Source organism: Acinonyx jubatus, chromosome X (assembly GCF_027475565.1).
Source record: "Acinonyx jubatus isolate Ajub_Pintada_27869175 chromosome X, VMU_Ajub_asm_v1.0, whole genome shotgun sequence".
In the NCBI taxonomy this organism is placed as follows: Eukaryota; Metazoa; Chordata; class Mammalia; order Carnivora; family Felidae; genus Acinonyx; species Acinonyx jubatus.
The window spans coordinates 118,862,980-118,888,391 of NC_069389.1; the positions used below are offsets into that span (position 1 = coordinate 118,862,980).

General features: G+C 45.2%; 1 protein-coding gene across 11 annotated transcripts in view; it reads left to right on the forward strand.

Annotated features, from left to right (window-relative positions):
* AFF2 (ALF transcription elongation factor 2) overlaps positions 1-25,412 on the forward strand; it is a 455,357-nt gene that overhangs the window by 360,454 nt on the left and 69,491 nt on the right. For all 11 annotated transcript variants that reach the window (XM_027054786.2, XM_027054788.2, XM_027054790.2 and 8 more), the window contains one exon: positions 8,207-8,244. In XM_027054786.2, the coding sequence (XP_026910587.1) occupies positions 8,207-8,244 (38 nt within the window). The remainder of the gene's footprint in view (positions 1-8,206; positions 8,245-25,412) is intronic.

Consider the following 25,412-nt stretch of genomic DNA (forward strand, 5'->3'; position numbering starts at 1 on the left):
TAAGCAGCTCTATATTTTTCTATTTATTTAGTAAGAGGAAAGAGCATAAGCATTGTAAATACACAGAAGAGGTATCCAAATTTGAGATTAGCTACCAGTCTAAGACTGGCCACTCAAAATTCAAGTAGGTGGGCAGATAAAAGCAGCAGACGCTTCCAGAATGTATGGGATGCCATAACCCATACTTCACAGACGATCTCATAGAACTCTTTGGAACATTAGACATAAACATTTGGAAACTTGATAATAAATCTTGTTTATTGTTAATGGAGGTAGACTCTGCTTCCATATTTAGCCATGGCTCATGCGTGTATGACTGCATACTTGCATATTGTATAGACTGCAATACTTATGTATTAGAATATAAAATGCCAGACTTGAAAATAACCGTGGAGAGGGGTGCCTGGGTGGTTTAGTTGGTTGAGTGTCTGACTTTGGCTCACATCATGATCTCACAGTTTGTGGGTTCAAGCCCCGCATTGGGCTCTGTGCTTACAGCCTGGAGCCTGCTTTGGATTCTATGTCTCCCTTCCTCTCTGTACCTCCCCCGGTCATGCTCTGTGTCTCTCTCTCTGTCTCTCTCTGTCTCTCTCTCTCAAAACTAAATAAACATTAAAAAAATTAAAGAAAACTATTTTGTGGAGAGCCTTTATTCCAGCTGCCTCATTTTGCCAATAAGGACATTGGGGCACAGAGAAGTCGGTATTTGCTGTTGTGAGATAATAGAAAATATATATAGGGATGCATTAGTCTCTGGCCCTGTTTCCTGGCATGGGGCTCCTAAAACCCTTGTGATTTCCTAAGTGATAAGAGCACTAGGAGCATCTATTGTTCTGACACTTGGTCTTTGAGCCCTGTGGCTGATACAGGGCACCAAATCCCTTGGAATTTCCTGGGTGATAGGAGTGTTCTAATGAGGTGACTCTGCATGGGCTCCTGAATGGTAGCTTCTCACCAGAAAGACAAAGTCATGATTAGAAGCTTGGAACTTTCAGCCCTGTTCCTCTACTTGATCCTGCTACACATGTGCACGTGCACGCATGCACACACACACACACACACACACACACACACGCTTCTCTAGAGAAGGGAGAGATTGCAGAAGGTGAATTAACAATTAATCATACCTATGTGAAGAGGCCTCCATAAAATCCCAATAGTATGGGGTTTGGAGAGTTTCCAGGTGGGTTAACACACCACATCCCAGGAGCGTGATTGATGAACCCCAAGTCCACAGGGACATAAGCTTTTACACTTGGGACCGCCCAGACCTCACCCTGTGTATCTCTTCATCTGACTGTCCATCTGTCTCTTTTATCACGTCCTTTAACAAACTGGTAGACATAAGTAAACTGCCTGAGTTTTGTGAGTCGCTCTGGCCAATTTGTCGAACCTGAGGAGGGGGAACCTCTTGTTTTTTAGCCGATCGGTTAGAATGACAGGTGACAACTTGGGCCTGCAATGAGCATATGAAGTGGCAGTTGGTCTTGTGGGACTCAGCCCTTAACCTGAGGAGTCTGACACTGTCTCCAGGTAGAGAGTGTCAAAAGTGAGTTAAATTGTAGGACACCTAGCTGGTGTCACACAGAACTGCTTGGTGTGGGGACAATCCCTCACACATCTGGTGTCAGAAGTATGATGAGTGTGGTAGCAGTGAGAGAGTAAAGACGTCTCATAGGTGGAAGACTAAAAGGTTTTCTAATACAGGTATATGGATAATGGTGGGTGTAGTGTTCTCACCCAGAGGGTAACGTGCTCTTAAGGGACAGAAAGCCTGACTACACTAGTGTGCTGATGCTGAGGATGCATCATCAGTGTTCACTTCATGGAGGTTGTAGAATACTTTCATATAATGGGGTACCTACTATGCACTAAGAATATCCTTCCCATTTTCCTGCTCACATGTGGTAAGGACAGAGCCTCTATTAGATAATAGAGGCTCCCACCAAAGAACACATGTCATGTTGCGAGAGGTGCCCCTCTAGCATGAGGGGCAAGAGGGCTCAGGTTGGCAGTGGAGGGGAGAAAATTGAATTTTCAAATCCACCAATATCAGGGGACAATAGTAACTAAGTGCCTTTTTCATTGGTCCTTCTAATGGGGAGAATAAATAACTCAAGCCAATGTTGAGTTGTTCTGCCTGTTGTCTCCACATTTACTCCACTTAGAGAATGATTAATGTCAACAGAAGACTCTTCTGAGTGAAACATGCTTCTTCACCAAAGACAGTGCATTTTTCATTAAGTTACAAGATAGCAAAAGTTTAGGTATAAACAAAATCGCCAGGTGACAAATGGATCTTGCTAAAGACACGGGAAAAACTCCTACGAACTGCCATGTTAGCAAAATATGTATACAAGAACAAATATGACCTGCTACCAGGCTACTGTTCAACTGGCACTAGGCAAGGTCTTGAATGGCAGGGTGGGTGAACTTGATTGATAGTTCGCCGAGCAGTAGGAAGCCATGAAGGGCTCTGAGAAAGTCATGGCCAAAGTGGAGCATAAAATAGGGATGGGGCGCCTGGGTGGCTCAGTCACTTAAGTGTCTGACTTCGGCTCAGGTTATGATCTCGTGGTTCATGAGTTCGAGCCTTGTGTCGGGCTCTGCGCTGACAGCTCAGAGCCTGAAGCCTGCTTTGGATTCTGTGCCTCCCTCTCTCTCTCTGCCCCTCCCCTGCTTTGTCTCTGTCTCCCTCTCTCAAAAATAAAAACATTAAAAAAAAATTTAAATAGGGGTAAAATAGAGAGACCAGAAGACCAGTGAAGGGGCAGTGGCCATTGTCCAGGTGAGTGGGAAGAGTAAGGAGGGGCACAACCTTCTGCCGAAAAGCAGACTGGGAAATCCACCCCGGCAGTGCCACCCCGGACTCCTCTCTGGGGTGGGAATCGTAGCCCCAGGTGCGCTCACAGCACGGATGTAGATACACATATCCTAGAGCTCAGCTTTTCCTCCAGCGCCCTTCCGTGCCCAGAGTAGTGCCCAGGCCTATCCGATTCCGTGGCCATCCGCAACTCATTTATCTGATCAATGTTTATTAAGTGACTGTTAGCTGCAAGATGCAGTTCCCTCCGCCTGGAACAAATTTCCTGCAGGCTCTGCCTGTCAGAATTCTATGGCTGCCCCTTTTCTGTCTAGCACGGGCCTACTTCATACACACATAGAAGTCAGTGAGTTAAACCAAAATGGGAGAAGCCCAGTACTCCAACGATAGGAAACGTGTTTTTACTTCCTACAGGTTCCAGGTTCAAACACGTGACGTTTTCCACGTTTCCTTCTGTGCACCTCTTCAGAGGGTTAAATGCAATAGGTGGTATTTTCCTAAAGATTTCAGTCCCTGGATATACAGTCAGAAATTCAGGCAGGCATTCAGGTGTTGCAAAATGCTGAGTGACATTTTCTCCTCTTAATCTGCCATCCTGCCTATGCACGTGAGCCGCCCGCTGAAACCCCAGCCTATAGGATATAATGTGAGCCTCTGGCTGTGTCACTCATTCCAGTGAGGTCTATTTAAATGCTATAATTAAGCAATTCCTTTTTATATTTGGGCAAGTGTTCTCAGTATATGTCTCTTTACTTGATTTAACCAATTCTGGAGATACTGATTTTAGACCATCGCAATACCCTAATGATGAGTTCATTTGTTAATAGAGGGGTTTTCTCTTCTGAATGTAGGTGATCGATACAATTTTCCAATACATGCCACTAGGTTAAGGTAAGGCCGTGTCTCACAGAGTAGCCCTGTGAAGAGTTCAAAAAGGGAAAACACAGAAGCACAAAAGCCATGCAATCAATGGTTCTTCTGCCTTGTTTCCATAATGCCCCAATAGACACTTATTTCAAAATTATCTGAAGGATTGACTTTTCCCTTTTTTTTAAATCACGAAATGTGTTGTATAGATCCAGCTTGGGTATATCTGCCAGCAGAATGCCAGGAGAAAAACACATAAGCGGGAGAGGCAAAAGCTATAGAGAGAAGTGCTAATGGAATCACGTTGTATGCTTGACTGACAGCATTATTATTGATTAAGGAAAAAAGCAGTACCTGAATACACAGCCTTGGAAAATGAGTCCACTGCTATAATATGTCTAGGCCATCCACGTGCTCACCTTGACAGTCTCAACAAACAGGAACCATACTGCATTGGATCCGTTTTCTGCACACCTGGGGCCAGGGCGAAGGCATGATCATAAGTGTGGCTATCACGGTTCAGGGCATGTTTCTGAAAAGCCCCAAAAGATTCTCTCGGTTAAAATAAATAAATGTAGTATACATGTTTGCTGGACTAGAATAACACCGGGACAGAATTCCCTTACCAGAGGGTTTCTTGAAAGGTAGGTACATCCATCTACGGAGCAAGCGTTCGTAGCACTTTCTCCCTAAAGAAACACGGCGTTACGTATGCCATGGAGGACGGGACTCACCAGACGGCCACGTTCTTTCCTTCCTGCTTTCTGTTTTCTCAGGACAGCTGTAACACTTTCATGGTTCCTATAATTCAGTATGGTCCCTGATTCACTTCGGCTTCGGCGCGGCCGGAGGAGTGTCTGCATCACAGAAAGGCGAGGTCCTTTCTTCATTTGAGGAAGATAGATTTAATGAGTGAGCACCTATGAGCGTGTCCTTTACCCCATCATCCCTCCTGAGGAATCAGTTCGTGAACACTCCTGGGATGAGAGACGAGCCTTCTCTCCGGGCGTATAATTCTTCAAGATGCCCTATGACAGAGGGAGGGAGACAGAGACATTTGAGTGTTTGCACGAGCACTTGTGCCCCCACAGTGCCCCCCTGCCGCGTGCCCCCGATGGCGCCTCGGGGGCCCTGACCTCGCTGCCACCAGCAGCAGCCCCTGAGAAGGTTGAGGGCAGAGGCCCACGTGAAGGTACCGGGCTCTGTCTCCTGCTGGCCTAGGCGTGTCAGGATCTAAACACATCAAAACCTCCCTCGGGGAGGACTTTCCAGATGGGAGCATTCTAGTCCGGAATAACTGCATACGTCTGCTAGCTGCTACCGGGTCACTAAGTCAGCAAGCCCATAAGCTCTCTGGCGGTGCCGGTGTGTGCGCGGAAGCCGGAAAGCAGAGCAGGCTGTTTCTCGAGCACCGTCGTGGATGCGGGCTACTCGTGACCGCCCTTGATCTAGATGGGGCAGGACTGATTATCTTCATTTTTAAAATGAGGAAACTCAGGCTCAGAAGTGTCCGTCACCTTGCTAATGTCATGACGATAGTAAGTGGCAAAGCTGGGGGCGGAACCCAGGTTTCTGGATTTCTTTCTTTTCTTTTTTTAATATGAAATTTATTGTCAAGTTGGTTTCCATACAACACCCAGTGCTCATCCCAACAGGGGCCCTCCTCAATGCCCATCACCCACTTTCCCCTCCCTTCCACCTCTCCCCCCGCCATCGACCCTCAGGTTTCTGGATTTGTAGCTCATCAGTCTTTCCGCCGTAGTCCACAGCCTCTCCTCACACCATGGTGGAATATATTTTCTAACGTTTTCATTTATTGTATCATCCTTAGAGTAGAGGTGCCTTAGTGACAAGATGAGTATCATGTTACGGAAACGCGGCACAAAAGAAGTAGAACGTAGGTTTTAGAAAGCGTATAGACATTGCAAATTAAAGCAGCATGAGTGTTAACTATCTAGCCTCCATCTTCCAATCAGTTTAAATTACTTTTAATGTATGTTTTTAAACTCAAAATGATCTGTCATCCCAATGTGCAACCCTCGTAATGTGTGGTGAATTACACGAGATCATTTTGTTTTGATTCCCCTCCTTTTTAAGGGGATCTCCCATTTTGTACTTGGGATTGGTCTTTTCACGTCACGTCGTTTCAGAGAAAGGGATGTTCTCCCTGTGTATTTTGTAGACTACTTCTCAGACCCTAAAGACATAGATATTTTTTCCCACAAATAATTCACTTAAGTTTTCTTCAAAGTCTGGGAGCTGAATAATTCTCTGTATCACGCTTGAAACAAAGTCACATCGCAGTGAGCATAAAGGACACACACTGTGAGCTCTGTCTCAGGTCTGACACTCCCTGCGACCACTCAGCTTGGAGATCAAAGGTGCTGAGCACACAGGAGGGTGACGTGAGCACGTCTGAGCAGAGCGGTTGGCGCTCTGGAATGATCCCGAGTTAATTCCCAAAGGAAAGAGAACCTCTCGGCATAGACATTTTCAATCAATAGCCAAGCAGCCCAGAAAACATTAATTTCAATGAAGTTATTTTCCTATGATGGCTGTATAGAGAGACATAGGTTTCAAAGAAACTGGCCTCGAACACGATTATGTTCCTCCTGATCAGAGAAGAGAAGACATTTTCAAAAACCATGTCGCTGAATGAAAGCTAGGTTAAGCAATGTCACTTTGATTTCTCCCTCCCTGTCTTCTGCCAGTGGCCTGCTCATACTATCACTTTCAGCGTGCTTTCAAAGGAAACCACTCGAACAGCATGCTCGTTACTTTATGACATAGCCTTCGTCTTCTTTAAGCACAGACTCATTTGGATTAAAGAGATGGGGCAAAGTGGGTTCGTGTGATTTCCACAATGACACGTCTCCATCCCATTTCCCTACCCCGTTCCGACCCAGCCAGGACTGGGGGACGAAAGGCGGTAGAAAAGGAAGGTGCGGGTGTGCACAGGTGGGTAGACTGTGTCCGGCACCTGCTCCCCGCCAGCATCCGCCTCTTCCTTTCTGCTTCCTTTCCGGGGCCGTCTCAGGGACAGACCTGCATCTCCGAACTACATGTGAGACGTGACACGGGCCAGCCACACACCTATTGCTTATTTTATCATCTTCACCTGTTACCTCTTGCTCTCGCTTTCTTGCCGCTGTGCCGCCTGCCAGAATTGAACCCCGGGCACAGATGGTGAGAAGGTGATTTCTGCCACCGAGAGGCAAATAACCTGCCCACATATTAATGGGTATTTATTTACCTAGCAGCAGAACCCGAGACGTCGTAGGTGAGAAGGACTTGAATTCCCAGCACTAGTCTCTAAACTTGCGAAGCGTTTCACTTCTTTCAAACAAAATCGCTTCGAAGCGTGTCGAGCCGTAGTTAGGCATAGGAGGCTTGCTTTGGGGTATTTCCTCACGCAGTGGTCACCCCGAACGCCGAGTCCAGTGTTACAAGTAGCTGCCTCTACATCCTGTAGGCCTCACCCACCTCCGAGATTCACAGATACGAAGGTCTCCGGATGGATACTTCTGGAAAGGGTCTGAAGGTCTCAGTGCTCCCCATAGTAAGTGTTCTTTCTATAGTCTGAAAAAGTCTAGGGGAGTACAAGTTTGGTTCTGATTACATAATTATGCTACAGAAGTATGAAAAAAATCATCACTGAAACCCTCCAGGTGCTTAAACAGTTTGATAGACTGTAGCCATTCTGCCATCAGCGCCCCCAGCTGTGTTGCTTAGCAACATTTTAATTCCAGAAGAATCGAAGGAGATGCAATCCCTGTGGAGAGGGAAACAGAAATCTCTAAGAGGGCTGTTGACAGATGATCTGAGTTGTTTCTTCTAATATACTGTGAAGATCACTAGCTCTTTTCATGAATGATAAATGGACTGTACACAGATCAATGGGTTCAGCAATAAACTGGAACCAGGCTCCATGTCTAAGGCGACACAGGCCGAGAGGCCCAGAGATTTCCTCATTTCGATGATTTGGTGTGTGTTTTCTTAAAGGTTCCATGGGAGGACATTGATCCGAGTAGTCGGTCGTCCCTTGGCCTTTTGTGGTATCTGCTAATAAAAATGATTTTAGAAATAGCTACTTTGGCCTTGCTCTCACCACGCAGGTGCGGCCAGGTGTCAGTAGTTAGGCAGGGTAAACGGGTCCCTGCCACAGATCTAAAAACCCGGGATGGGCCCATGACTGTCCCTCACCCCCTGCCCCTGCCTCTCCATCCGGTGGTAACAACCCAGGCAAGCCCACCCAGCAGGTAAGATTTGAGTGCAGGGTGGGGAGACAGGAATGAGTGTCTGTGTCTGAAAGCTGCACTTGGACAGGTAACCATGTTCCCTGGGAGAGGAAAATTGCTTTCTGTGTCTCCAGTCTGCTTATCGCAAAGCAGCCTGCTTCGGTTAGGTCCTTATGTTTCGGAAGAGCATTTTATATTGCTTATTGTTTGGTAACTAGTTGCAAAGATTATGCCTGCTAATGTTGTCTAATTGCATTTTTTTTTCTTCTGCTTACAGGCTGTTGAAAAGGCAAAACCTAAGAACAATCCTGTGAAGTAAGTTATTTTTTATTAGTTGGCATTTTTAATTTGAATGGACTCCATGCATGTGAAGAAAAATAAGGTCGTAAAAGAGACCTGGGATTTCAAGTTCCTCTCTGTTTATGACAGTCGACAGACAAAAACAAAACAAGGGCGGGGGGAACCCACCAAAACCCAAAAAGAGCTAGTGGGGACTAGCTTTTATTTTTATTTTATTTTTGCTTGTGGTCCTGATGACTAAGTGCCCCAAGTCGTGCCCAGTTTACATAAATTAATACGTGCCATCCATGAAGAGTTGCCAAATACTATTATAATCCCATTCGAGGCACGGCACTTCAGGCCTTTGGGTTTTGCGCATGCTAAAAAGATTATATATTTAATTGCAAACCTTGGACCTACGACAGAGACTTAAATGGCTAAAAATGTGCCAAGTGATTTCCAGCCACGTGGGGAGCTTCGGCACCTTGGCATCAAGGCCTTGCTACCCTGTTAATGAAAAGCTCATAAAAATATATTTAACTAAAGGTTTTTCTAGCTAACAGAGAGCTATTGCCAAGGCATTTTTGTGGGACACTCTTAAATTATAAACAAGCAGCGCCGTGTTCTTTTAAATATAGTACATCTTGGACATCCTGCCTCTTCCAGAAGGGAGACTTTCAAATTAAGAAGGATGTTTGCCTTGTCATTTGGGTTTGTGACATCTGATTGCACTGTTAATGCATACTAGGCCCACCAGCCATATGGCCTAGGGAAGTCCTGCTCTCCTGTCTGGGTTGTTACAGGCCTCGCAGTATCACGCCTCAAGGAACTCCGCGTTAAATCAGGGTAGCCCTGTCCCGTTGTCGTGGGCACTGAATGCAGAAATGGGGGAGTGCGTTGATTTTTAATAGTTTCTGGGAGAATGGGTCAACTGATAGCGATGGCAAGAAGGCTGCTTTTCCAAGTCACCGGGGTAGTGTTTAGCACACCATTAAATCCAACCTCTAATTCATTTTTCCAAAAGGTTTCGTGTCCTTTTTCAAATTCATTTTTCTTAGGCCACAGAATATTCCTTATCGGCTTTTGTAGCCTCTCAAGGAGCTTCTGTCGTCTGGAGATGTATTGTGCTATAGTCATCTTAGGGGAGTATTTCCAGTAGCTGAGTTTCTGGCTGGTTGTTTGATTGGGGTTGAAATCTTCTCTGCAGCCTGATTTCTTTCCTGTCTATGCCCTGAAGGCTTCTCTACCGCCAGCCTGTGGCGGGATTAGAGGGTGGTGCTAATGAGGCCGAGGCCAGAACTGCTAGTCCCTGGGTGGGCCATTAGCAATCTCCTTTCCCCTAGTCTTATTGCACCCTTCCCTCCAGTCCACCGGTGTGCAGATGTGTGCCCCAGGTCACAAGGGATGGGGCAAGGGCTGGAGGAGGGTAAGCCCAGGCCCTCAGTGGGGCAGACCTATCCAAGTTCAAACCCCCCCGATAGGAAGTAAGACCCAGGCTCCATCTTGGCGTGCTCCTTGTAAGGATTCGATTTTACAGATAATGTGTGTGTGTGTGTGTGTGTGTGTGTGTGTGTACACAATATATATGCACAATATGTATATTATGGGTTCTGGCTAATTCACGGCGAGACTCCCATCTAATGTCTAGCACCATAAGTCGTATGGTAAAGAGAAAACGGGAAAAACGGGAGAGCCAGAAAATTAGTGATAGAATATGGAGCTTTTTATGTGTAAATATATTTGAAAATCTGCTTAGTAATAAGCCTCACAATCAACTGGTAGATGCTTAGAATTGTCTTCTAATTAAGTAAGATGCTGTTCTTGGTGTGCCTTTGGGTACCGGGCTACATGCGGGCTCACGACGCCTAGCCCAGCCGCCCAGCCACAACCGCTGGGCACTTGAAGAAGAGAGATCTCTTCAAGACCTTAGCTCAGGGACAGAAATTCCAGAGCGTGGGTCATTTACACTGCCTGACAGCATAGCCAAAGCGGAGTTTTTACAGTTTTGTGCGTAGCGGTCCTCTTTCAGGTTCTGATGTCTGACGGAGAATTTTGGTTATACACAGTGCACTGAGACCTCAAATAGAGTAAGGGTTCAACCCATGTTTTTGTGACTGAATGAGCAGGTCAACACGTTGGACACATCCCAGAAAACAGTCCTTCCGGGAACCTGGCCTGGAGGCTTCAGGAGACGGTTGGCCGTATACTAACTAGAGTGTCAGACCGGAAGGGGCCGTCTGTTGTGACAGATGAAGTCATCCACTACCCTCTTATTCTCGGCTCGCGCCACATATAAAATACTCCCACGTTGCTCTGGTTCATCCGAGCTGCTTTGCCTCTGACCAGTCACTGGCTTGATCTTCTGTGCCAGAATTGACATTTGATGGAGCGCACGATGGAAAGTGTATACAGTCTTGCTGGAAAAGTAGAGGTCTGGAGGCATTTACAAATAAAGCATGAACGCACATTGGTGCACGTGATCATATGTGTGATTGGATGTCGTCATCTGGTGCAGGGTTTGGCAAATGGTTGGGGAAAAGAAATCAAAAGAATATTCCATGACATGTGAATATTACATGAAATTCAAATTTCAGTGCCTATAAAAAAAGCTATATTGGCACACAGCAACACTCATTTGTTTCCGTATTGTCTGTGCCTCCTTTTGTGCTACAGTGGCAGAGTTTAGTTGCGACAGACACCGTACAAACCACACAACCAAAGCTGTTTCCTACCTGGCCCCTTACAGGAAAAGATTACTGACCCCTGCCCTCATTGGTCAGGTAGAAAAAGGCACAGGGGCACCTGGCTGGCTCAATCGGTTGAGCGTCCAACTTCAGCTCAAGTCATCTCGCGGTTGGTGGGTTTGAGCCCTGCATCAGGTTCTGTGCTGACAACTCAGAGCCTGGATCCTGGTTTGAATTCTGTGTCTCCCTCTCTCTCTCTCTTTCTCTCTGCCCCTCCTGTGCTCTCTCTCTCTGTCTCTCCTCCTCTCTCAAAATAAATAAACTTAAAAAAATACAATAAAAGCAGGGGTGCCTGGGTGGCTCAGTCAGTTAAGCGTCCAACTTCGGCTTGGGTCATGATCTCACGGTTCATGGGTTCGAGCCCTGTGTTGGGCTCTGTGCTGACAGCTCAGAGCCTGGAGACTGCTTCAGATTCTGTGTCTTCCTCTCTCTCTTCCCCTCCCCTGCTTGCGCTCTTTCTCTCTCTGTCTGTTGAAAATAAATAAAAATGTTTAAAAATTTTTAAAAATAAAGAGAAGAAAAAGGCACAGATGTAAGCTTTTCCATGACCGTGCAAGTTAAACTTATCAGCCCCCCCTTTTTTTTTGGCCTTTAAAACATTGAGCAGGTGTTTACTGAGCCCTTTTCACGGGTTCTGGATATCTTAGGATGATGTCCCACCCAATTCTCATTTCTCATTCAGAGCAAAGAGACCGCTCCTAATTTACTATCTTTGAAGTCGTTACACGTATGAGACCTATTGACAGAGCAGCTATGTGTCAGAAACCGGTGAACACAGAGCTAGAGCATACTGCTAGCCTTCCAAGTTGTATGTAGATGGGTATATTGCAAAAGGCACGTGCATGTTCCAAAATGCCATTACTCCCCAAGATCTAACTAAGGCTAAGCATACTTTCAATCGCAGTGATGGTAAATGACTCACAATATCCATTTAGTTGGTCTGTTTTCCCCTCCAAGGGTTTGCTTCCTCTTCCCCATTTCTCAAGCACTTGTTCAATTTACTTTTAATGCCTTCATGGTTGTAAGGTTCTTTCAACACCACAGGGGGACCGTGGTACACATTAATTACACTCCATAGAAAGGAGAAATTAAATATATGCTTAGTGAAGGTAAGCCCATAATGTACCTGGATACACTAATGATTCTACCCTGAAACATTAAATATTACCTCTGAGGGTAAGAATCAAAATGGAATGTTCTTAAGATCAGTGATCAGGACAAGAGATGCTGGTATATTTCTCAGTCTGCTGGAGCCGTGCCGATATCAAAGCTTGATTAGTATGTTCAAACTGTGGCTCTTTAATGTGTCAGAGAGACTTTCACTTGTATGTTAATGGTCTGCAGCAATTATCTTCAAGCTTTCATTGTGACAACAAGGCCTGAGAGATGTACAGATTTCTTCTACCATATGTGACTTATCACATACATTTTTTTAAAAACACATTTCTGTTATTAAGACATATGTGATAGTACACTTCTGCAAACGTGAATTGCTTTTGGCCAAAAGCCATGCACTAATAAGTTGAGTTGAATCTAACCGAGGTTGACATCTGTTACCAAAAGGAGGGACGGGGGGTGGAGAGGGAGAGAGAGGGAGAGCGAGCACAGTTGTCAAGCATCACATTCTTCCTTGCTTTTACACTTTAACAACGTTAAACAACGTAGTTGTTGTCTTTCACAAATCAGGATCAGAATCCACTCTGCTTCGGAAATTACAGCTTTATTTGCGAGCCAATCCATCTTACAGATACGGTGGTTTCATTATTGAAATTGACAAATAGCCACAAAGATTGTCCTGCCCATGGTGTTTGTGCATTATTCATTTATTCACCCAATGAATATTTATTGAGAATCTACAGCGTTCCGGGAACTGCGATAGATGCTGAGGGAATTAAAAATAAATCTGACACAGGTCTTACCCTCGAGGAGTTTAGAGTCCAGTAGGAGAGATAAAATCGGTTTGTAAAGAACTAAATACAAGATAGAGAGAGATGTTTGTTAAGTAGGAAACAGATGAGTACAAGGGAAGCTCTAAGGACAGAACGTGCTTCCAGTTAGCGCTGGTGGAGAAGGCGGGGGGGGGGGGGGGGGGGTGGGGAGGGACATTTGCACCAGGACTTTAAAGACTTGGTTTGAGCCACTGGTGCTGAGGTAGCAGGCAGTGCAAGGTCAGGTTGGAAACCAAAGCTCAGAAGAAATGGTGACTTAGGGACCTCAGCATTGAGGAGCCCTAACTCGTTACTGTGAATCATCATTTACTCCCCTATTACTAAACATAAACAATGAGTCCATAGACGTGGGATCCAGTCCTCAATCGAACACTAGCTTATGGTATGGGGTTGTACATGTTCCTTCCTTGCCGCAGACCTCAGCTACATTATTTGTTTGGTTCTTCCACCTCTTGGGAAAAAAAAAGCCAAAGCTTGAAATCCTGTTTTATAATTATTTTAGGAAATATTTGATGTTAAGGTTTGATATAGATGCACACAAGCAGGCACACTGTAAAGATCGCATGTATAATACTCCTGTTGACACACACACACACACACACAGAATGCCATTTCCCATCATTTCTGTCTTGTGTACCCGTGAAATGAGGGACAAGAAGCCACATCATTAGAATCTTAAAGAGATACGTTAGATAGAAGATTGGCGTGGCCCCAAGAATGTTGAGTTGAGTCATTTAAATGACCCCTCGCAACCAGAGGTAATTTTGCAGTTAGAATCCCTATCTCTTAAGATGCTCTCGGACACATGCACATCACCGCTGTGCAGAACATCACCGGAATCACCACATCGTCTCAGAATGATGGAGCAATGGATTCTGTACTGTGTTCCACCAAACATCAGTCTTGCGGGGTCTTCTCCTTTGGGAATAAAAGGCTCCAGCGCCCTTTCCTGGAGTGCCCTGTGCATATTTGAGTAATGCAGGCTCGAAGGAGTCCTGCAGAAAGAGGCTTCTTTACCTTGGTCTTAGCCAAGTTTTCCCAAATGTGTTTGGCCAGAGGACAGCCCAACCTGACACAGTGTTTTGTGGAACACAGAACTGGATGCGCAGGGCCATGGGAAATAAGATGACCCCACGGGAGTGTGGCTTCCGTAGGTAGTTTGAGAAAACCAGGGCCCAATAACTTACGTCCAGTCCCTAATAAGAATATTTGCAATGAGCAGGCTAATTTACAAGTCAGCCATGGAAAGGAAAATGGGGACTATCCTGAGGGGTGGTCCTCAGCGAGGGGAGTGGGAGCTTTGGGTGAGGTCCCTCTGAGTGAGATCTGTGAAGCCAGCAGTCCCCAGTGAGCGTCATAAAGGCCCAGTCATTTCCTGATAGTGAGGCACCCAGCCCAGTGCGCTCCCTGTGACACCAGCCAAAGTCTAGGCAGCCTCTAATCGGCTCTGGCCATTTTAAGGGTAGTTAAAGGAAAGAGAGCAATCAAACCTCTGTTTAAGTGGCTGTATAAATGGTGCTGTTTATGTTGTCCGGATAGCTAAAATTGGATGCAGAAGGTCTCAGCAGGCATCTGCACAGCCCAAAGTTCTGGCCATCCTCCTTTTCACTTGGTAATGGGACTCGAATCATGGAGGCAATCCCAGATGACTGCCCAGAACCCCGGGGTGCCGGGAATTCTGTCCACTGTGGACCCGCTGCCTCTTTCTCATCACCTCTTAGGACACACACGTTCACTTTCAAATTTGTTGGTGGTTTTGAAAGTCCTACTAGTGAGCGGGGCGCCTGGGTGGCTCAGTCGGTTGAGCGTCAGACTTTGGCTCAGGTCGTGATCTCACGGTTCATGAGTTTCAGCCCCGCATCGGGCTCAGTGCTGACAGCTCGGAGCCCGGAGCCTGCTTCGGATTCTGTGTCTCCCTCTCTGCCTGCCCCTCCCCCACTCGTGCTCTGTCTCTCTCAAAAATGAAACATTAAAAAACTTTTTTTAAATAAAAAAAAATGTGAAGTCCTACTGGCGCACTTTTTATACCAGTTTGTCTTCTTAGAATATGGCCTCAAATGTTTCCAATCTTAACGAACCAGCAAGTTTGCTGGCATTCGAACAATTATGCCAACTTCAATTATGGTAACTTTATTTTTTTTTTAATTTTTTTTCAACGTTTATTTATTTTTGGGACAGAGAGAGACAGAGCATGAACGGGGGAGGGGCAGAGAGAGAGGGAGACACAGAATCGGAAACAGGCTCCAGGCTCTGAGCCATCAGCCCAGAGCCTGACGCGGGGCTCGAACTCACGGACCGCGAGATCATGACCTGGCTGAAGTCGGCCGCTTAACCGACTGCGCCACCCAGGTGCCCCAATTATGGTAACTTTATATCGATAAGGAAGAGTTTCTTCAAAACTGCAAGCTCGTTGGTTTGTCTCATTAGCATCTCCGATCTTTTCGAAAGCATCATGAGCACCTCTTTTCTTGAGGTGGTGAGTTAACATGCTAACGACCACGATGATGAAATGGAAGTAGAAAGCACCCATTCATTGGTGAAGCGACAGCACTCATAAAATACTCCTTTATCCAGTGCTTTATAAAGTACCGGGCAACTTTCTAACCCTGTGCTTCTTAGCGTGTGCCGCTTAGAAGAGAACAGACAACTCTTTCATCCGTTCACCCAGCCCAGCCCACTTTGGGGTGCATACGATTTCCAGCTACAATTTTATTTTAACATCAGCGTTCGGCAGTCTTTCAGAAAGCTGATGAAAACTCAGAAGTATGTAGCCGATCTGCTAGAAAGTCAGGCAAGCCATGCACGTGCGTCCTTTGGACAAACATGAACTGTTCCAGGCTCGGTCGATGGGGAGAGGAGTAAGGTAGAGTGTCTGCCCTGAAGGTCCTCACTCTCCTAAGGAAACGGCCGCCTCTCTGCCCTGCAGAATAGACAGGCTCTGTGAGGAAAGCAGAGGAAAGTGTGTGCAGCATCTCACGAGGCCCAGAGGAAGAAGCGAGCACCTGCTCGGTGTGGGCTCACCCTCGCTCCACAGGAGTCCCCGGGTGACCCGTGTAGGGAGAGCCAGTCAAGAGAGCCGGACAGCACTCGCAAACGGCATGGCGAGAAGAAAGCAGAGATTGTGTTGTGAGCCGTGTCTGGGAGGTCGAGGCAGCCAAGGAGAGGGGGCACTTTTCTAGATGGAAGGTGATGATACCACGTTTGTGACTTGCAGGAGAGCAAAGAAGGGACACATGCCGGGACACAGCCAGAGATTCGGGCCCCGCTTTTGACATTAAGAGGAGAGCAGTGCAGTGTGGACAAAACTAAGAAAATGCCAAAAAAGGATTCTTTTGTTCTAGAAAGTTAAAGGTTAGAGTTAGGGAAGGATTAGAAACCTTTTTTAAACTGTTTGCAGAGAAATAGATCTATCAAATCCTTCCTGATTAGATCTGGCTAATCCTTTTCGGCAGACTTTTATGTCAATCTCCACGCACGCAGGGTTCCTCTAAGCATTGGGCTGCTCCCTTGTGGCTTTATCGACCCTTGATTGTTTCTTACATTTTTAAAAACTGTGCTTTCATATGGTTCCTTTCACATTATTCAAACGTCTAGTATTTTGGGCATGGCACATAACATTATTATTCTAGCTTCATTTTCTGAATTCATTGCACAGACATAAAAATTCTTTCTGAATGTATTTTTATCAGCCACAGACGTAAGCACAGTAGGGCTATTTTGATTTCTAGGGAAACGAGGCATGCCCCCATGGTAACTACACGCAGGACTCCAAACAGTAAATCAGCCCTCCATCGACCACAAAATGTGTTCAAAGTCAGGAGCCTAGGGTCATGAGTTATTATTTAGTTGACTGAAATAGGAAGCATAGAGTTTCTGCTTTTATTAAAGCTTTTGTCTAAACCAAAAGCAGTTATCCAGAGAGCCAACATTTAAAAAAAAAAAAAAAAAAAAAAAAGGTAAACCATTCTTCCACAGGGAAGTGTTTCCATTTGTAGAATTTACAGCATGGGGATAGATTACATGTCATTAGAACCCAGTTTCTGTATACACACGCATTTATGTACTCTGTGCCTCAGTATCCCCTCCTGCCCCATGGTGATTTACATCCAAGATGGAGTTGGTGGTGATAGGCAGACAGAGCAGCCGTAACTATAGAAGTTCTGAAATCTCTTCCTTGGTGTCTCTTTCTCTGTCCTCATCACCCCCTAGTATCTGACCGCTTTCCTTCCTCCAAGACCATATCCCCACATGTGCGTGCCACGTCGTTGGGGAATATATTTCAGAAAAGCCTTGTGGCTTTTTCTATTTTTTTTTTTTTTTTAGCAGCTTCAGGGAGTTTATGACTGTACACCTCCACGGAAGCCCTGAAGCTCACCGTGCATCATCAAACCCGCAGTGTGAGCTACCAGGAGTCTGCTAATAATAACACCTACACTGGAAACACCCCTTATTCATCTCCCTTCCACTCAGTAGAGATGCAGATTGCTACACTGGCTAAGTGAAAGTTTCACTTGCCTCAAGCTGTGATGTGACAAATTAGACACACTAGCAAACCTGCTTGAAAGATAGGTGTGGGGGCGCCCGGGTGGCTCAGTCGGTCGGGCATCCGTCTTTGGCTCAGGCCATGATCTCACTGTTCGTGAGCTCGAGCCCCGCGTCGGGCTCTGCGCTGACCGCTCAAATCAGAGCCTGGCGCCTGCTGCGGATTCTCTGTCTCCCTCGCTCTCTGCCCCTCTGCTGCCCGCACTCTGTCTCTCTCACAAAAATAAATAAAACCTTAAAAGAAATTAACAAAAAAGATAGGTGTGGATGTGTGTATATGCCCTCTACACATATATATGTACACTCGCTCACATATAACTGAAACCCCACCTATTGCCAAAAATGGATTTGACGCGATTGAAACAAGATTGTAGGGGAGGGTGCTTAAAGGAAACGGGAGACCCTGCTGTTTCCTAGCACCGTAGAAAATCTGTTTACATACGCGTAGCAACTAGAAAAATGCTGTGTGGTTTTGAATCCACCCAGATGAAGGCTGCCGGACCATGACAGAACTAAGCACGGCCGGGCCCTTCTGCAGGGACGCCATTGGGGCGCAAAGCCTGTTGGGAGATCCCCTTGGAGAATGCCATCACACGCGTGGGAGGTTCTTCCGCCGGTGCTTAGCGACAGGTGCTAAATCTTTGAAAGTGGGTTTCACTTTTGTAAACTAGCCCAGGACGGTGACTCAGAGCCATGGACGTTGAAAAAGTAGCCAGCGAAGGAAATGCACGCGGATATTGGGTCAAAACGATAGTGATGTTCCCTTGTGGATAGTGAATGCTCCAAGAGGAATGTTAAAGGCTTTGTGCAAGAGCGACACCATTGGACAACCACCCTGTGCAAAAGAGCAGTTCCTCCCACCCGTACCTTCGCCATCCCCTTTAGGCTCCTTCGTTGTCCACTTTAGCAGTTACCATCGTACTGTATGTGTCTGTCTGTTAGATCCATCCATCTCATGGTCATTTCTCTGTGTTTTGGACAATTACTGAACTCGTTATTGGCCCTCGTGTGGGTTACTAACTCTGTACTCCATATTGGTTTTAACTCCAAGGCATTTTAAAGTTAGTTTTACTGTCTTTATAGCACTAGAGTTTCACCTCACCGATGATTCATTCTCCTGGTCTATACCCAGCTGCCGACCGCAGGACATAGCCCCATTCTTGATCGTGAAGGGAAGGCACAGGGGCAAAGGTGTCAGCTGCACTTGATGTCATTAAGCATTTTCGAGAATGACAGAAGGCACAAGGAAGGCTGTCTCCTCTTTTTGAAAGGCCATCCTGACGCTCAGAAATTAGCAGGATGGGGCACACAGCAGCCAGTGCCAAAACACACACACACTGGTCCTCTTCCTAGAGCTGGGAAGGCTGAGAAGCTCCTTCCCCACGGGCCCATAGTCCCAGCAGTTGTTGGATGGCTCCACCGGTACTTCAGCAGATCCCTCACTTTATATCAATGTGTATGAAAGAAACCAAAACAAGAGCATGTTTCAGGAAATAATACCACCACAAGGTTACTTTTGCCTCATACAGCATCTCCTTGAATGGAATGGCCTGATCTCCTCCCTCGGGGATTGCTCTCACGCTCGCAATAATCGAGGCTGATTTTATTGGCAAATCACCTCTGGATGAGGAACACACTCACACACTCCAGAGGAAACTTTGTGTGGGACGAGCTGTTTTCTGGTGCCAGTGGCACGTTAGCCAGGCCCGTGCTGTGCAAGTTCCCAATCTTTCTGCTCGTTCAGGCAGCACATTCATTAGCAGCCCTTCAGGCAGTGTCGAATAACTGGACATATTAGGGAAATTTACTTTGAATTGTTTTGGAGACTTACTGGCTAACAGGTCAGTAATCAAAGTGTAGCTTTTAACATGCACATTAAATATTTTACTGGTAGTGGCAGGACTCACTATCGTTTGTACTTCAAATGCTTGCCATAAAACCATTTTGCATGGGGTCCCTGGGTGGCTTAGTCGGTCGAGCATCTGACTTTGGCTCAGGTCATGATCTCTTGGTTTGTGAGTTCGAGCCCTGCCTTGGGCTTTGCACTGACAGCACAGAGCCTGCTTCGGATCCTCTGTCTCCCTCTTTCTCCACCCCTCCCCGGCTCTCTTTCTGTCTCAAAATAAATAAACAGTAAAAACAAAAAAACAAAAACCATTTTGCCTAATGATTTAAGTCCTCAAAGATCCTGGGTCGACGACAGGGCAGAATTAGGGAGGGCAGGATAAGGGGAGAGAGGATGGTGATACCGGGTATTGAGGCTGTCATACTACTACCTTTGTAGGCACGGCTCACCTAGCAATCATTTCCTGCTTGTTGCCTTTGTTAACTATAAAAAGAATCCAGAGTTATGTTGACGGCAGAGTGTAGCACAACTAACCAGAAGATCCCAATTCGGAAATGTACCCCAGCTCTCAAACCCCTCCCCCCAGTGGAAATTGAGAATATTACAAACAGAATATGTTGAGCCTCTAGGATGCAAGAAGGGAAGGAGGAAACTGGAAGGAGGAAACTGGAAGAAAGGAAGGAGGAGAAGCCACACATCAGGGGACTCTGGTAACCTTGGGGTGACATTGACTCTGAAGGGGTGGAGGAAAGGTACTTAAAAGCTGATTTGATTCATGAAGACAGAAGAGTTGAGTCGGGGGTGGGGGGAGCCAGAAAGAATGGTTTTATGCGCAAGAGAGGGAAACAGCGGAGGGGGAGCTCCTCAAAGTATATGCCATGTCTTAGCCCTCCAGTTTCTCAGGCGAAACTGACAACAGGCAGGAGAGAGATGATTCCCCCTGTTGTGTTCCTGTGAAGAGTCTCAGTGCTTAGGCCAGTCGTCAGAGCACGAGAAAACTCGATCAGGGATGATGTGCCTAATGCCTGCTGCTGGGTTTGAGATAGTTCAGACACGAAGCGTAGAAGCCAAAATGCTGGCCTGGGCTGACTGGTTGGCACCCTTCTTTTATGAGTTTTGTGCCCAGATTATTACTATTATTTACTTTAACCAAGAGAGGGAAAGTAGAACAGTTCCCATGATCCAACAATCACACAAAGCTTTTTAAGTACTGATGTAAGTGGCATAAGGGTTAATACTTGGGTTCCCAGCAATCAAGAAACAACCTTGTGCAGTATCACCAGAGCTCGGTTCCCCAGTGGGCATAACAGAGATGATTAGATATATTGAGTTCTTTGTGTCATTCAAAGAACACAGAATCTCATACACGTTGGTGTTAGCTTCCCTTCACTTCATTTCAATTTTCAATAACCAGGGTCATCACATGTAACCGTTGCTTCGTAATGAAACTTCATGTTGAATTGGATTTGTCTTTTAGGTGAAAGTATATTGTGAAACCTTCTGAAATCGGATGTTTAAAATAATTTTTACTGCCCCAGAAATCACAAATATACCTCCTATTCTGAACGACAATAATGTGGCCAGTGAATGATAAAAACAAAATCTCTGAAAAAAAATGTTACATTTCTGCTTTTGATATTTGACAAGCCTGGGGAAAGGAGTGCCCTGGTTAATCAAAATGATTTGGTTAACAGAACTATCAAATGTAGAGAGAATGATTTTTAAGGAATTAGAAGAGCGTGAGTACCCTTGGCAAGAAACAATGCGAGCTATAATCTAATCCTTCTTCAATGGCTCAGCCACCGCCAGTTGATTAACCAGAGCATGCACTTACCAACAGGAAGCACATAGAACTTTTGAATAACCAAGGCTCCTGTGCAAATAGCATGATGAGAACCATTCATAGTGTCCTTGTATAAAAAAGACCAGCGATAACAAGCATTGGCAAAGGCGTGGAGAAAAGGGAACCCTTGTGCACTGTTGTTGACAGTGTAAATTAGTGCGGCCACTGTGAAAAACAGTACGGAGGTTTCTCAGAAAATTAAAAATAGAACTTACCAGGGGACACCTGGGTGGCTCAGCCGGTTAAGCGTCCGACTCTTGATTTTGGCTCAGGTCGTGATCTCATGGTTCCCGAGATCGAGCCCCGCACTGATTGGGATTTACTCTCTCTCCCTCTCACTCGGCCCCTTCCTCACTTGCACGCGTGCATGCATGTGGGTGCATGGGTGCTCTCTCTCAAAATAAATATATAAACATTTAAAAAAATAGAACTACCGTGCATTCCAGCAATCCCACTTCTGGAAATACATTTGAAAGAAATGAAATCATGATCTCAAAGAGAGAGCTGCACCCCCATGTTCATTGCAGCATGATTCATGACAGCCGAGACATGGGTAAAGAATGAGTAAGAAATGAGTAAAGAAAATGTGATATATAATAGAATATTATTCATCCACACATACACACACACACACACACACACACACACACACAAATGGAAGGGAATTCTGCCATCTGCAGCAACATGGATGAGCCTTGAGGTGATTATACTAAAGTGAAGTAAGATGGACAGAGAAATTCAAATACTGTGTGATTTCACTTATGTATTTGGAATCTAATAAAACTAGAACTCATAGAGACAGAGTAGATTGGTAACTACCAGGGGAGGGAGCATGGGGGAGATGGATGAGGGTGGTTGAAGGGTACAAACCTCCAGTTGTAAGATGAGTAAGTTCTGAGGACCTAATGCACAGCATGGTGACGGTCCTTAACAATGCTGTATTGTATACGTGACAGGTGCTGAGAGAGTGGATCTTAAAAGTTCTCACCACACACACACACACACACACACACACACACACACACACGGTAGCTGTGTGAAGTGACAGTTGTATTCACCGAACTTACTTTAGCAATCATTTTTTGCAATATAGTCTATCAAATTATCATATCATGTGCCTCAAGCTTACACAACATCGTATGTCCATTATATCTCGATAAAGATGGGGAAAAAATTTCCCGGTGCCTAGATGTGGTCATGCCCAGTCGGATTCCTCGGAGTATCCAGTTATGTTCCTGGATTTAGCAGTTTTCCCAGGAAAACTATAGTCAGTGTCACAGTGATGTGAAAAGCATTGTGGTGGTATCTGTACAAATTCTCTGATGTCCAGATAAGTCAGGGGTCACCCACACAGTTTATCTTCTCATTCTCAAACATGAAAACAATTAGGGGGATTTTCTGATACATTGTCCAGAGCAGAGCTGCCCCACAACTTTTTAGTGGCACATGTAACAGAAATGCAGATATACCGATCCTTGTAAACCTCGGGATGGCAGGGCCCAGGGGCACTGGAGTCTCTTGACTACAAACCATACTATTCCAGTCCTTTCCTACGTAGACCAAGATGTGGAAACGGTTAGGAAACACTTCTATGGATTTGAGCGTTATGCATCGTGTTCATTTTCTTTAAGGTTTAGCTTCATGGTGATGATTCTCTCTTCCTTCTGCTAATTTGATGGTCTAAGTTAGCTTTTCCCAAAGTGTGACCCGTGGAGAGTGTTTTGAAAGATGTTAATAGGTGTTATTCAGGAGACAAAACAGACAGTGTATGTGGGTGGGTGTGTTTGGTGGAGATTGGTCAACTAAGTATTGGGAAATGCTGGATTAAAAGGGTTTTCTTCTAAGTTGCATTTTGAGCCCTTAATGCATCTCTAAGAGGGGGAAATCTAGTTTAATTCAGTGTTTCGCCAGCTTGTTTGACCTAGAAAGCTTTTGTCTGTGGAATATCAGTCTACTGTGAGATATGCTGCAGTAAGTAAAGCTGGGTTGCATTAATGGTGTCAACTCATGAGTGAGTTAAGCAAACTGATCCTCATTTGAGGGTACCTCCCCCAAGCTAGAAACAGAAGTTTCTTTAGCCAACCTGCTGTTGGTGTACAGAGCCACTGGGGCACAACCTGGAAGGTTCACCAGCCTGCCAAGGGGGCCGCTAAAGGGGCCACTAGTCTGAATCAACAGACAGTCGTCCTGAGCAGAGTCTTCCGGCCACAGCCACACTGTGAGCAGGTAAAAGTGAACTGGAAAAGTGGAGTTCTGGTCTCAAGAATTAGATGAACATGAATACCCGTGTTGTCTAGATCAGCATCCCATGTGATGTCTATCCCTCTCTTAAAACTTTCTTCACTGTAGACATATAAAGTGGAGCTTTTCAGATGATAGCACAATTTCTTAAAATAGCTATTTTGAGATATGATTCACGAAACATACAGTTTGCTGATTTAAAGTGTATAATTCAGTGGGTTTTAGTATATTCACAGATTTGTGCAGCAATCACCACAATCAATTTTAGAACATTTTCATCACCCCCAAGGGAAACCCTGTGCCCGTTAAGCTGTCACTCCCCGCTGTGTCGCTCCACACAGCCCTTACCACTCTGTATCTATGGATTTGTCTATTCTGGACATTTCATCTGAATGGAATCATACAACATGTGGTCTTATGTGCCTGGCTTCCCTCACTTAGCATGATGGTTTCAAGGTTCGTCCAGGTTGTGGCACGAATCAGTACTTCATTCCTCCTTATGGCTGAATAATACTAGTCCATCTTTTGGATAGACCACATCATGTTTGTCCATTCCCCCACTGATGGGCATTTGGGTTGTTTTCACCTTTTGGCTCTTGGCAAATAGTGTTGCTGTGAACACACGTGCACAGGTTTTTGTGTGAACATGCTTTCAGCTCTTTTAGGTCTACGCCTAGGAGTGGAATTGCTGGGTCCTCTGATAACTCTGGGTTCAGCCTTTTGAGAATCTGCCAGACTGTTTTCTAGAGTCACTGCTCCATTTGCATTCTCATCAGCAGTACATGAGGCTTCCAGTTTTTTGGATGACATCACCCACACCTGTCATTGTCTGTGTTTTGATTATTGCCATCCTAGTAGGTATGAAGGGAGAACTCACTGTAGTTTTCATCTGCATTTACCTGATGACTAATGATGTTAGGCGTCTTTTTGTGGACTTACTGGCCAATTTTATGTCTTCGGAGAAATATCTATTCAGATCCTGTGTCTTTTTATTATTTATTTGTAGTAATTCTTTATATATGCTAGCTACAAGTCCCTTATCAGATTTTTGATTTGCAAAAATTTGCTCCTATTCTGTGGATTGCCATGTCACTTTCTTGATGATGTATTTTGAGGCACAACAGTCTGTAATTTTGATGAAACCCAATGTCCCTATTTTTTTTCTTTTGTTCCTTGTGCTTTAGTTGTCATATCATGAAGGTCCACGCCTTCCAAGGGTTTTAGTTCTTAGGTCTTAGTTTTAGGTTTTTGATCCATTTTAAGTTGACTTTTACGTACGGTCCGAGGTGAAGGACCGAAGACCATCGTCCTTTTGCGTGTAGAAATCCAGTCGTCCAGGCATCATTTGCTGAAAAGACTATTATTCTTTCCCTGTTGAAATGGCTTGATGCCATTGATCTATATATCTGTCCTTATTTTCATACCATGCTGTCTTGGTTACTATAGCTTTGTAGTAGGTTTAGAAATTAGCAAGTTTGATTCCTCCAACTTTGTTCTTTTTCAAGATTGCTTTGGCTATTCTGGGTCCCAATTACACATTTTTAAGCTTCACTCTACTTGTATAGGCACCGCCTCCTAGTTTAGAAGGCGGCCGTTGAGCCAGTATTTGAACTTAGCACATAGGACATGAAGACAAAAACCCTTAGCTCAATATGGAAGTGGATATTTCCAATTGTGAATTCAAAAGCCAGAAGAGAATGAGACTGGGAATTAGGCCTCAAGTCTATTCCGTAGTCTCTGAACCAGGATGGAATCCAGGTTCTCTCCAAATCTGTGTGTCTACACTCGTGAATCACCGTGATTTCAATTTTTCGTTGTGCTGGAGACGGTGATTCCCCAGAGCCTCCGTTGTGGGTGAGACGCACTAGTTGACTCTAACTAGGGGATGTCACCAGGAAAATAGGAAAACCTTCCCTTTTTTACATTCCAAATATATAGTGAGGAAGAATTTAACAGCATTTTAAGTATATTGAAGGTATTGCAACAAAAGTAAATGACAGCTTGATGTTTAATGCTTAGAATAAACTGACTACATCGTG